Source organism: Muntiacus reevesi, chromosome 20 (genome assembly GCF_963930625.1).
Source record: "Muntiacus reevesi chromosome 20, mMunRee1.1, whole genome shotgun sequence".
Classification (NCBI taxonomy): domain Eukaryota; kingdom Metazoa; phylum Chordata; class Mammalia; order Artiodactyla; family Cervidae; genus Muntiacus; species Muntiacus reevesi.
The window spans coordinates 26,483,982-26,498,237 of NC_089268.1; the positions used below are offsets into that span (position 1 = coordinate 26,483,982).

General features: G+C 48.4%; 1 protein-coding gene across 1 annotated transcript in view; it reads right to left on the reverse strand.

The window, feature by feature from the left end:
- Positions 1–1,007: 1,007 nt before the first annotated feature.
- The window catches only part of ELOVL5 (ELOVL fatty acid elongase 5), a 67,379-nt gene continuing 54,130 nt past the window's right edge, over positions 1,008–14,256 (reverse strand). The window contains exons 4-8 of the mRNA XM_065912715.1: positions 9,382–9,459; positions 8,425–8,596; positions 6,483–6,607; positions 4,151–4,285; positions 1,008–2,875 (exon numbers count right to left, since the gene is read on the reverse strand). Coding sequence (XP_065768787.1) covers positions 2,732–2,875; positions 4,151–4,285; positions 6,483–6,607; positions 8,425–8,596; positions 9,382–9,459 — 654 coding nt within the window. The 3' untranslated portion in view covers positions 1,008–2,731. The remainder of the gene's footprint in view (positions 2,876–4,150; positions 4,286–6,482; positions 6,608–8,424; positions 8,597–9,381; positions 9,460–14,256) is intronic.

Here is a 14,256-nt window from a genome sequence, read left to right on the forward strand (position 1 = left end):
GTATGTCAACAGGGTATTCGGAGAGCCCTGGTGCTGTCTGTGTGTCCCCAGCCAGCCTCCTCAGTGACAGATAAGCTATGCTGATTTCCATCAGTCTGGTTTTGATGTCTTTTCAATTTGTTCTGGTCTCAGAGGGGAAGGACAAGGATGTAAGTAATCATCACCACTAAACCCCAACAGTCCTCTGCACTTTTCAAGTGATACTCCCAATACTAAATTCAGTTTCTGATGACATTTTTAAGGTGATATTGACAAACCAGAACATACTCAAAGCCAGGGTCAGGCCTGCACTAAGAACCGTGTGGTATGAAGTGGAGGAAGGGACAAGGGGCTGTTCATTTCCTCACTTTTATCGTGGGTATGGACGGACCCAGTAAGTCAGACTAGGGAAGGCGGTGGGGTGGGGGGGTGAGGTGCGGGGCAGGACCTGGGATGTGAAATGGTCTTTGGCAAAGAAACTGACAGAGGTGGACGCTTGTTACTCTAGACTAGGGGTCACAGAACTGCAGCCATAGGTCTTCTGTTTTGCAAATAAAGTTCTACTGGAACACAGCCAGGGCCCACCATTATTACCTGTGTAATTACCTGTGTAATAGGCTGCTTTTGAGCTCTACCAAAGGTGGTTGAGCAGTGTGGACAGCAAAGCCTAAAACAGGCAGTAGCTGACTCTTTACAGAAAAAATGTGCAAACCTCTGGTCTAGATCTAGGAAAGTAACTCTAACAGCTTGGGGAGAGGAAGGGGGAGGGGAGGGAAGAAAAAGGAGTGGGCTCAGAGCTGGGGTCTTTAGTATGGAAACCAGGGAAGGCTTAGAGGAAGGAAGTGGGGTGCAGCTACCACCATGCCTAACGACGTGGGGATCCCTCCTAATAAGAGCTGAGCCACAGTATAACCTTCCAAACTGAATTATTTACATCATTTTTTCGGGTGACTTACCAGATGGTGAAGAAAACAGACTTTTCTCCAGTCTTTCAGAAAATAGTAGCATATTAACAATGTAAAACCAAGCACAGGTAATCAAAAATGTTTTAATGATTAATTTTAGAGATTATTTAACATTGTGGGTATATCCAGATGAGCTTAAGCACACTTTGACAGCACACTATTGAATGTTATAGTTTCTGTGTTGAAATATGTAAAGACATTCTCAAACTAGTACCTAGGAAGACATACATTTACAAATATACACATTCTAGATTTGATAAGGTAAATGTAAACAGATGCCGTGACTCCTTCCAAACAGAAAACCCACAAGACTAATTAAGAGAACCCAACTGGCTCCCTGTAATATGAATGTGCAAAATTAAAGCATGATAAACTGATATTTACATAAATATCAAACCATTCATTTATACATTGTCAATGACCTTCTCAGATGTGTCACGAGTGGTTCAATGAATGTTTTTTTCCTCCAGTGGAGAAGGTATTCAGAGGCTAAATTCCAACACTTTAAAATGACACACACACAACAGTCTTTATCTGTTTGACCACTGCTTCTAGGGTATGAGACATGATTTTAGGATAAGCAGTCTTATTTTTAAACAAATCTTTAGAGTCAGAGCAGGAAAAAAAAACCTTACAGGTGCTATTAGATTCACATTAACCAAATCATCTCTACTCAGTTCTCCAGTTCTCTCATGCTGCAGCTATCTGCTTAATTTTACCTTGAATTTTTCTAAAGTCCTTCCCACCCCACCCCTCCCCATTATGGTAAGCTAGGCACATTTTCAAAGGAAGTTTGTGTCAAAACAGACAGATAGCAGTATAGAAATCAATCCAAATTTGGATCCTGGCAACCAGTCCCCCCACTGCTCATCTACGGGCCTCTGTCAAATTGTTAACTGTTCAGTCATGTCTCTTGAAAAGTATACATCTTCTCTAAGCGGAAAGCAAAATGGGCTTTGTTTCCTGTATAAAAACACTTACACTTCGGAAATTTAAAATGGCCTACTCATCCTAAACACTTCCTGAAATCTTGAAGACAAAGAATATATATTTAAGTTTCATCAAGACTGCTTTAGCTCCTCCCTCCCTTTTTACATTATTAATAGTGGCACTCAAAATAAAAAAATAAGATCTGTTAAAAAGTTAAACTGACTGTTCCACTAGATCTGAACCTGCCTGATTTAAAGCCACATTACAAAAACTGAAGGTGCCGATTTCACATGGACAAGTCACCTGAAGTTCTGTGTCACACGTTAACTTTCATAAATCACGGTGGTTGACTTTTCTGAACGGAGCTATTAGAAATGAATAAAAACTTGAAACATACCCTAATTGAACTAATAAGCTTTGGGCCCTGCTTTTTCAATTTTAAGGCATGTGTGTTTCTCTACTGTAACAACATTATACAAATTTACAATCACATGCATGATCTACAGTAAAAAAAAAAAAAAAAAAAAGTTTGGATTACAGTGTTATTAAATTGTGAATCACAATTCAGCACCTATCATGTTATAACTAATAAGGCAACAGCAGTGTCGTGTACTACAATAACACGCCCTCCACAGTCTAGCGCAGGGGTCGGTGAGAGCCCAGAAATGTTAAAAAATCTTACGTCTAATTGGATAATCGGTCTACGTCTTCTAGGGGTTTGGAACTGATGGAAGAGGTCCTACGTGAGTCACACTATTGTAGGCTGACGAGTTACAGCAGCTGTTGACGAGCATCGGCACAACTCAGATGTGCTTACAACCGGATGACGCGGCTCAGAGGCCGCCAACCCTCGGACCTCAGTCCTTCCGCTGCTTCCGCGGCTTCACATTGTTCTCCAGCGAAGAAAAGCTGCCGGTGTGGCCGTTCACGGCGGCCACAGAGCCGTTCTGGTGGTCCTTTTGGTGCTCTCTCCTCCGGGAGATCCCCTTCTTGTTGTAGGTCTGCAACACATAAGGGCAGATGGGGGCCACAGCAGGGATGGGGGTCGGGGTGGGGCCCAGCCACATCGCTAATGCTGGGGCTAGAGCCTCTGGGGACCGGTGTTACCATATTAAGAAGCAATGTCTGTGGTCAAGTGATCTGGAAAATGTGTTTTTTTTTTGCCACTGGTTTCAATCATTCTTTCATTTTCTGAGGTTCAGCCTGGGTATGCTCACTGACTCATGGGCAGAGGTATGGATGCTATTTGACAATTAGATTGAAAATACAATTTACACTTCACTCGGCTCTGCCCTGCTGTCTCCTGCTGTCACTCACATCCTCTGCCTTCAAAACTGTCTCATTGCTTCAGCAACTGTCTTGGCCCCTTACTTACAAAAGCACTCTGCCATGAATGGCAGTCAAAACAGGTGTGACTTCAGCTTCATTGGGCCCCATCTTTTCTTTAACCTCCCTTGTATCAGTCACTGCCCTGAAGTGTATCATGAGCTACCAGTCAGCCAGGAGGAAGATGCAACTCAGAGCCGCCACCCCAGATGTGTCTGGGAAAAGGTGTCTGTCTGGAGGGGGCGCAGGGAGGGGCAAGTGTGCTGGGCACCCCCCAGCCGGGCATGGATTGGGGTGGTGCTGCTGCATGTGAGCTGGCTTTCCTGCCTCTGCTCAGGGCCTCTTATTTTGCTCCTGTTCAGCCCCTGTGCCTGCCGGGAGCCAGGCCCTGCTGAGCAGACACACACGAGACCCAGGTGTGATGGGACGTAGGAGAGTCAACAGTGACCACACAAGGTCAGGCTCCCCAAGCTATCAGCCCTAAACAGACCCTTCCGTGGGCAGGAACCTACACCACATCATGCACTTGGGAATGATTTGCACCCCCAAGCCCGAGCAGTGGGGAGAGGAAGTGTAAGAAAACTGGAGAAAAGGGCTGATTTCTATCTGTAGCTGGGTACTGTAACGGAAAATTCTTCAGATATTTAATTTAGCCCTGGAGTTTAGGGCAGTGGGGCTGAGAGACTGAGATTGAGACTCACTATGCCATGTCTGCAGCAGCCCCAGGGAAGCAGAACGGGACAGCTCTGCTTTCCCACAGGGACCCAGAGCCTCTTGTGCCAAAGCCCCAGAACTCCAAGGTCTGGCCAGACTTCAGCACCTTCCACAGTGTCAGTGACCCCACCTCTACCCCGCTCCCGCCAAGGCAGGGGCTCCTCAATAAAGGAATGAATGAGGGCCTTGGCTGCAAGGACCCCAAATCCCAACCACCACAGAAGAGTGAGATTTACCTGAATGTAGAAGTTTGTGAAGAGGGCAATCAGAGAAATCATGTATCCGATCTGGAAATACAACCAACCGAGAGGGAAGGTGCACGGCCAGACGACCCCACAGCTGGTCTGGATGATGGTCAGCACGAACTGAAGCTGGGTGGGGAGCAGACATAGCTGAATATGCGGCCATGGCCCATGGTCAAGGTGCCCAACTGCCAAATGGGCACTCTACCCTGCACCCCCGAGTTTGGGAATGAACACTTACTAACCTTTCTGTAGTACAGAGGTCATTTCAAAATCATGAGGCATATGCTAAACATATCCCAAACCTGTTATGCATCTGTATTTGTCTTATGTATACACTCCTCCCTTTCCAACTGCTTAAGTCACCTTCTCTAAACCTCGGGGAATAGCCAGAAACACTTTCATTGTTTATTTGGAAGTGCTAGGAGTAGATTTACAACATACACACATCAAAATCCTTATGTTGTACACTATACTTATACCGTATTATATGTGACTTAGCTTTCAATGAAGCTGGAAGGAGGAAAAAAGGAAACATGTTTAAAAAACCCAACACACACACACTTCAGGAATGCAGTACAGGAGATGTTTATTCTTCATAAAGGAAGGATGGGCATGGGGTGTATGTTTAGAGGGAGCAGGAACCTCATTGCAGGATGTGCAATCCCACGGGTCCCTTTCCTCATCCTTATCTGTGGACCTTCTGATTTGGTGAAGTCTGGGGTTGGGAGACAGACTTACTCTCTTTCTAGGATATAATGCTAGTTCCATAGATTATTTCTGATGGGTACATCTTGGGAAGCAGGGAAACAGCGAGAAGGGGTTAAGATAAGGAACAGCTGTTGGATGGGCATCTTTAAGGGGTGACAGTGAAGGACCAGGCTCTGCCCACTGGATTTCGGGCCACCTTTCAGTGTTTCTATGCAGGGAACTGTTTTTTTGTTGTTGTTGCTGTTGTTGTTTCCTTTTTTTAAGGTAAGTATTCTAGACTGAGAAGTAACTGTAAGTGGCGCATAGAATAAATACTGCAAACTGGCTGCAATCTTCCACTTCAAAGGGCAGAGGTCAACAGGAGACCAGCTCTCCAGCCTGCTCTAACTGTGGCTTCAGCAGAACCACACTACGGGCAGCAAGTCAACCCTGGCATCACTTCTCATGTGTAAGGAGGAGGTTGATGAACAGTGCCCCTTCCTCACAGGTGGGTGAGGGGACATAACAAGGACTGTCCAGCAGCCGGCAAAGAGGTGCTAATGAAACACCAAACACATAAGCAGCTCAGAAGGTCTTCTCAAATTTTCTTTTTTCCCCAGATGGTTATTTTTCAGTATTGAAGAATCACAACTGACACAGAGGGATCTGAATCAGCTTGGTTTCCTTAGAAAAGAATGTGTTAAGAAGGCAAGACCAGGGCTAAGAGTTTAATAACTAATGTCAACAAGTCAGCTAGCCCTAGACTATAGCCTCCGCATCCTCCTCTATAAAGTAGGGATAATAACATGAAATTAGGCTACTAGAACAATTCCTGTAAAACTGCTCACTTGACATGAGCACGTGGTAAGCTCAAGGAAGGTCAGGATTTGAACAGTAATGATAGTATTATTAATCAGTTTATGAAAGAAATCACAAGAGGAGAGGAAAAGGCTGTATAGTGTACTGACAACCAAGGAAAGCTTTAACAAGGACGGTGGGAAATAACCATCAAGTACAAACAGCTGCTGGGACGTGGGCCCAGGAAGGGGGCTGTCACCCGGGGCACCGCAGTGCCATCCCCGCCACCACACGGGCTGAATGGTCACCCAGCACCTGCATCCTTGCTGCCTAGTAACCTACTAGCACCCTGGGCTCGTCTGGTGGGCTACAGTCCATAGGGTTGCAAAAAGTCGATTCATGACTGAATCGACTTAGCAAACCCTGTACTTGTGCTTCTTCCAGCAAATCCTGGCACCCCTGGAAACACAGGTACACAGGTTGCACCTTGGATTTAGATTATAATTAGAAAACACGGACACACATGGATGTTCTGTGCACAAACTAAGAAGAAAGGGCTGAACTTCAAGTCAGAGAATTAGGTTTAGTCTCTGTTCCCCAATTCAACTAGCTGCCTGCCCACCGGCGTGGTGTCTCCATCGACTGAAATGGATGGAATTCCCCGCTCTGCTCACTGCAAGGTGTTTAACTGGATCGAGAGAGAGGGAGGATGGGAAACGCACCTCTCAGGAGCTAGTCAACAACACTGAAGCCAGGAGGGCAGCAAGGGCAGCCCAGGAAGAAGAGCTCGGTGTACCCCAGGCAGCGAGTCCTGGCAGAAAGAGGCTGCATTACTCACCAGCTGCCCCTGCGTGATGTACTTCTTCCACCAGAGGTACGGCCGCATGGACGGGATGGACGACAGGCCGTAGTACGAATACATGAGGATGTGGATGAAGCTGTTAAGTGTGGCGCCAAAGTAAGCTGTAGGAACAGAGGGAATTGGCGAGGAGGATACATCAGTGTTCCGTATGTGACAGGTAACAAAACCCAAGATTCTTTTTAAATTCAAAAATGAAAAAAAAAAAAAAAAGAAAGAATGTTTTTGAACAGGCAAACACTGCACCAGCAAGCTGGCACTGCATGGGCGTGTGATCAGAAATCAATTTCCATCTGGGCTGGCAGCCTTCAAGAGGCTTTAAGCCCAGGGTCAGCTACCAGGTGGGCATCCAGCCAGGAGTCAGGAACCACCCACCCCGCTCTGGCAGCTAAAGGCGTTGCCGCCAGGCCCCCACCTACTCCCAGAGGATGCTGCCCAAGTGCCTCTGATATGGCAGTGAAGCCTTGGGGAAAGACAGCCGCAAAGGGTGGGATGCTCAAAGCTGGCCGTCTCTACACATTTGCTGAGGTCTGGGGAGGAGGGCTGTGGTGCAGAGGCCATATATTCTTATCAGTAAGAGAGAGTCTAGAGCCCAGTTCCTTAGAGATGAGAGACTCGTTATTTACGTCACAATTTGTCATTTCCAGTAGAACCACCCGGTCTTTTTTCAGACTCTCCGCCCTCTGCCCCCATAGCCAGCAACCAAGTAAAGCAACCAGCTTTCCCCTCCCTCTGTGGTCAGGCTGGGCTGTGACAGTAACTGGGGGTGTGACCTTGGACGAGTCACATCCATTCTCTGCTTCTTTCTCATTTGTCATCCTGTGGGATCTGACAGTTAAAGCCTTCTTCCAGTGGGGCTTTCCAGGTAGCTCAGACGGTAAAGAATCTGTCTGCAATGCAGGAGACCCGGGTTCAGTCCCTGGGCCAGGAAGATCGCCCTGGGAAAGGGAACGGCTACTCGCTCCAGTATTCTTGCCCGGGAAACTCCATGGACAGAGGAACCTGGCAGGCTACAGTCCTTGGGGTTACAGACAGTTGGATAAAACTGGGTGACTAACACACTTTAAAATGTGGGCAGGTGCCGTTTCTATTAGAAAGTGAAGGCAGGAAACCTACAGCCAGGGGGCGTGAGCTCTGCCAACCCTTCTACTGTCTCAGGGTTCTCCCAAAGTGGAAGGAGCTGTACTTGGAAAGCCCTTGCTGGTTCTAGATTCCTCTGCCTGTGTGCATCCTGGTGGGCTAAGTTAACCAAGGGTGGTGCTAGCCTGCGGGAAAACACGTGAGCAGACTGCGAGGATCAAGTTTGTCAGTGATGGATATCAGGAACTCTGACTGGGCCATATTAGCCCTCCTGGGCTGAACTCGACGGGGACAACTTAATCATAGGAAACTATGGGACACTTCCAAGCTTTCCACATCCTTCTTAGAGAATTTACTTCAAATGTTGGTGTTTGTCCCAGAAGCTGCCCAGCTAAACACGCTTCAGAAACGTGAGGGTCACTATGTCAGAGGATGTGCAGACGCCGAGGTCCCACAGCGAAAGTGTGTTCTCTGGAGCCCACTCCTTGGCGCGATTCCATCTTCCTGGTCTGCCCCTGCTGGTCAAACACCTTCCAAATGTGTGCAGAAACAAGGATGAACATCCTGGAACAGAGAATTCTGTCCAGATTTGTTCAAGTGCCCCAGGCTGGGAATCTGGTCTTTCCCTCATCCTGCCACATCAGCGTAGGATGTGACTCAGAGAAAGGATCTGTCGGCTTGCTGAGTGCACAGGCCACGCGGAGTGTCATGAAAGGCAATCTGGACACCACGGTCAAAGGTCTGACCTAGAAACCTGCAGAAGCAGCACCTTTCCTCTCAGAGCTTTAGTTTCAACTCAGCCTTTCTGCTCACACCTGTCCCCAAAGCCGTTCAGACTCACAGTGGCCGCAGGGGACCCAGTTCATCACGAACCACCAGATGTTCAGCATGCTGGCGTGGTGGTACACGTGCAGGACTGTGATCTGATGGTTGTTCTTGCGGAGGATGAAGAAGAAGGTGTCCATGAACTCGATGAGCTTGGAGAAGTAGTACCACCACAGCACGCGGATGATCTAGGATGAAGGGGCGGTCAGCATCTCTTGTTGGGTTGTGCGCCCACCCTAGGACCTCACCGCCCCACTGGCCCCGCTGAAGCTAGTCTCTCTGCATGGCCTTTGACCAGAACACCTGGGGGGTTGGGGGGATTGGGCGGGTTGGGGGGGGGTTGTGAAGGCAGGGCAAGCTCTACAAGGGCTTCACGCCCTTCACGACTTTTAACAAATTCCTGTAGGCTGCCTGTTCCCTCTGGACCCATCGGGAGGAGGAAAACCATGAGAAAGGCACTTCTGATTTCAGGGGCTGGCGTGGAGCAGGTGACAGGACACACGGCAGAGTAGGAAAGAAATCTAGATATCGAGTGCTGTGTTTTGCCCAGTTAAATGCCATACAGGGGGCTCTTCATGGGGGCTCTGAGGAAGTGACTGCCAGGCTGAGGGTAGACTGCAGCCTTTTATTAAAAACAAAACCCTGAAAAATACTCCAGTGTGGAAGCTGGACTCTACAGATCACACTCAGGTGATGATTAAAGACGTCACCCCGATGAACCTGTTTGTGTAAACAGAGAGCAAATACTGGTAAGCGCATGCACGCTGTCTTCCCTGGAAGTTGTTAACAGGACTCACTTTTGCAGACAGGGAGATTTTAGTTCCCCTCCTATACTGTCCAGGCTGCTTAATTTCCCTTACCACAGGCACACACCGCTTTTAAAATTCTTTCTAAAATATGTCCACAGGGATTACCTGGACGGCCATCTTGTCTCTTGTACAATTTCTTTATTAAGAAAACTAAGAACCAGTACCTTCATGTCGGCTTCTCCTCCACTGCGTGTGCCCTGACAGAAGAAGTTGTACTGGCCTTCCCATATTCCCGTCACTAACTGGGGAAAAAAGGGAAAAAGAGAGAAAAAGCCAATCACCAACAAAATCAGAACCAGAAGACGCCCTATTCAATTAGACTTCATAGTTTGAGAGTCTGTGCAGACTGTGGGTTGTGCAGAGTCAAGGGTGCTCTGGGCAAGAAAACCGTGATGACAGGAGGGTGAGCCAGGGCGAGTCCACTAGGGACTCAGTTTCCTGAGGGGCGGGCCCAGAGCCCGGCAGCCGCCTCCACAGGCCTGCTTGGCCAGGCCGCCTTTCTTCAGAACCCTCCGTCACAAGCACCTCCCCAATCCTGAGGCCCAAGGGATCCAAACATTTGTGGGCTCCTCTCTGATCAGATCAGGGTCTTGCCCTGCCACGGCCTCGGGGGAAACCACTGGCTTTCTCAAACCTGAATGTGTAGGCCCAGAATGAAGTCAAGGGCATGTCGAAAGGCAGATGGGATGGGCGTCCAGCAGGTCTGGGGTGGGGCCCAAGAATTCCTATTTCTCGTAGGTTCCCAGGTGAACCTCAGGCTGGTCTAGAGTTCTCACTTAAGAGGAGCAATGCTGCCAGCCTGGGGCAACTGAGCCCAGCCTCAGCCTCTTCACTGTTTCCTGCGTCACCTGCAGATCCACGGCTCAGACCTCCGAGAACTGAGCTGTGCCCACAATGCAGAATTCACCTGCAGCAGAGTGGCCACTGTGGGGCCACAGAGAGGACCCTGACTTGGGGGGGCGGAGTGCAGGGTCACCAGCTCTCCGTGGGGGCCTCAGCTGCCACACCAGGTCATTACTTGCTGGGGGAGACCTAAGGACCTGTTCCAGAGGGAACGTGTGATCCGAGCCCCTGTGCATGTCCACAGTGTCTGCCCACTATGTTCCAGCCAGCCAGACACCATGAGATGTGCCTCTTTCTCCATGTAGACTGCACCTCACCACCTCCTTCTGAAGCTTTGGCGTCCTCAAGTGTTCCTGGCGGCCCTCCCTCTGGTGGTCAACAGGGCAGGGGAGGAGAAATTAGAGGTGGTCTACCTCACGCCTGAGCTCATCTGTGGATCCCACATGAGGAACTGGCCCCGGGGCCTCAGTGTGTGGTTCTTAGCATGTTCCCCAGTCCAGCTGCCCGAGCATCACAAGGGAACTCAAGTGACATGCAAATACCAGGACCCCAGCCAGACTGTCAGAACCAAAACCCCAGAGAATCTAACACTGTGGTTTATAAAATGTGGTTCCCACCCAACAGCAGCCTCTCCCAGGAGTACCCAGGAATTTGCTAGAAATACAGAATCTCGGGCCCAACCCTAGACCTACCAAATCAGACATCGTTGGGTGTGAAATTCCATGGTGTAAAAACAGGCTGTTTAGGTGATTTTCAATGCAACTGATATTTCACAACCATTGGCTTTAAACAGTGGTTCCCATCCCAGCTGTATGATAGGCTCACCGGGGGAACTTTTAAAAATGACTAATGCCTGGCCTCCTCCAGGCCACTGTGGGGCCTTTCACAACACACTCACGGTAACTGGAATGCACAACTAGGAGTGGGAGCCACTGGTTCCATGCTATCTGATTCCAGTAAGAAACTGTTCGCCTACCAGTGTTGTGAGAGAGAGTGATGAGACACAAGAGAACCTCAAGGTTCTCCTACAGAGCATGACTGGGGGCGGGGGTTGCATACAAGGACATCAGCTGATCACAAGGGTCTGAGGACAACTTCCATCCAGTCTGACCTCAGAGATAGAAGCTAGCAGTGGTTGTAGCCACTGTGCTCACTCTCAACACCCTGCCTCAATCTGACTTTCCTTCTACTAACTTCCTTTCTGCTATTTTTGCTTTGCATTGTCACCTTCTGCACCTGAAAAAAGCATGAGTTATGTGGCCAAAGACAAGCACAGTGATTCAGAGCACATCATTTTATAATGAAAATAATCCAGGAGTAGGGAGCAGAATTTAGCAAGTCACCTAAATCCCCCTAGCCCTTGATCACGTCTTACTCTAAGAGGAGGAGGCTGGATTAAATTATTTTCAAAGGTTCTGTTTTATTTTTTACAGTACTACGTTAAGATTTTTTGAAAACAGGTCACATGTAAGCTATACTCTACTATCTTCGAAAAACCAGACCCACAGAGAATTTATTGGAAGGTGTAGTATCTTTCTGGTCTTTCCCTTCCTAAAGTCATATCAGTTAAGCATACTGCATACAGACCTATTACAAGTCCCAGCAATTATGAAATAAAGCCTGAGTTTAAAGCAGAGACAGAGAGAGAGTGTGTGTGTGTGTGTGTGTGTGTGTGTGTGTGTGTGTGTGTGTGTAGCACTTGTGCTAGGCTGGAAACTTGAGGGGTGACAGAACTCAGCATTCTTTGCTGCCCTTCCTTCTATCCTATGAGGGAACTGATAAATTATCTTCTGCGCTGGAGGGTACGGAAAAAGAACTTTTTGGAACTCCACTGGATTAAAGAATGGAGACAAAGAAGCCCAGGTCACAGGTGTGATCCTCTCCCAGGCGGGATATGTTCTCCAAGGGCAAAATCTGTTTCTCTTCTATAAAAGTGCACCGCACCCCCACCTCCGCCGCACCTTGAGCCCAGTGGACTGTTTGCTGAATTGATGTTTCTGATCACAGGAGCAGCGAATAGAGACAGCATAGAAACTTCAAAGCGAACTCAACACCACTTCTGGGCATCTGCTCTAAGTACATGCACTTTTTCCCCTTGACAGTAAGAAGGGGCAAATGTTTTCAAATACACCAGAAGAGAATGTAAAGTCTTTGTTCACAGAAGCCTTCTCTTAAAAACAGAAACTTGAAGGACCTCCCTGGTGGTCTAGTGGTTAAGACTCCTCCTTCCAAAGCGGGGGACGTGGTTCAATCCCTGGTCCAGGAATTAAGATCCCGCATGCTGTGGGGCAACTAAGCCCCCAAGTCACAATGAAGAGCTCTCCCAGCCAAAGAAATTTTAAGGAACAATAATAATAAGTTAGTTAGTGCTTGGGCTCAGTAGTGTCTGACTCTTTGCAACCCCAAGGTCTGTAGCCTGCTAGGCTTTCTGTCCATGGGGTTATCCAGGCAAGAATACTGGAGTGGGTTGCCATTTCCTCCTCCAGGGGATCTTCCCGACCCAGGGATCAAACTTGAGTCTCCTGAATTGGCAGATTCTTTCACTGCACCACCTGGGAAGCCCCCCAAATAAAGGTAGGCTTAAAGAAAAAAGAAACTTGTAGTTCTTTTATATCATGAATGGCGGTGGGGGTGGGGGGGCGCGTGCACTTAAAATACCATAAAACAGGAAACCAATAAAACTTTATTTACAAAAACAGACAGCAGCTCTTTAGGTCTTCGTTTCCTCACTCCTCAAATAGGATAAAGACTGTCTCCTGTTCCGCCTGCTATGGGAAGTTAATGAGATGAAGTGTGGAAGGCTTATCTCACCCAGCCTGGTAGAAAAGATAACCACAGTAACTGCTGGAAACCATTACTTTATCCTTTTCAGCTGCAATGCTGTCTCCAGCTCTCAAAATTTTCTCTAACCTTCAAAGGTCTGCTAAAATTCTATTTTCTTCATGAGTGCTCCCATGAGCACTCCAGCTCAAGCCTGGTCTCCTGCCTCGGAGCCTACCCTTCCAAGACTTACACCTATCTGCTCATGTGATCTTTAAGCCCTGTGTCACTGGCTCTGTCTTACGCTCTGCTGTCTTAAGCTCTTGGCGGCACTGGCTGCAGCTTCCTCAGCCACAAAATCCAGCACAGGGGGTGCTCATACATAGGAGATGCTGAACAAATATCTGCTCAACTAACCACAGAGTTCAAGGTGCTGCTTCTTGTTCCTTAAATCTAGACCTGATGCTTTATTTGCAGGAAAAAAAAAGTCTTCTGTTCACAAGATGGAAATCAGTCCTCATCAGATGTCCTACTGGGGACATGGAAAGTTTTAATTCTTGAATGTCCCTGGCTTCAAAAGAGATAGGATAAAAAAAAGGAGCGGTGGGGGGCAGGGGGCAGGATAACTTAACACATGGGGATCGAGCACCGGAGTTTGAGTTGACTTGTCTAAGCGTCTCTGCCACCTTTTGTAAAAGTGGCCGGTATCAGGACCCTGGTGTCTCTGTTCCCATCAGGAGAAAACAGTGTGTCTGAGTAACAGCCCAAAGGCTCTCAGAGCCAAGGCCTGGCCTCCCCTCCAGCCTGCGAGGAGTGCTTCGGAGGAGACAATGCTCTGGCCAGGCCTGGCTTCCTCCCAAGAGCGGCTCTGGTCCGTCCCTGAAGGCTCAGCACTCTGCAGCCTGGGGGAGGACCCAGGGGCGGGGCCAGCGGCGAGGCACCGGAAGTGGGGGCAGCGGGGCTCAACCTTGACTCCTGAGAATCACCTTGAGAGGGCAGGGCTGTGCTGCAATGGAGAAGCAGGCCACAGCGAGCAGCTGGCCACCACCCTCCGCAGCCCTTGATCCCGCCAGCCACTCCAAGAGCAACCCAGGCAGCTCCAGGTACCCTAACACCTGGCTTTTCCCAATTAACCAAGACACACACAGCACTGCGGAGAAGCATCGGGCCCCTTCTCTGGAGTAAAGCAAACTTCAATCAGGCCAGGAGCATGTGCAGAGTAATAATTAAAGCCCAGCTAGAAGCTTTCTTCTCTCCTTATGAGGTAAATTCAATAAGCAAAGGTGGTTTCATGCATCTTTTCAAAGAAGAAAACTGAGGGAAACATCACTGCTGGGTCTGGATGATGCAGTTCATGGAGTGAACCATCTCGAGTTGATTTTCTAGGCGAGAGATGACTTTTCTCATCTAATACCACAATTTAACCACAAATGGGG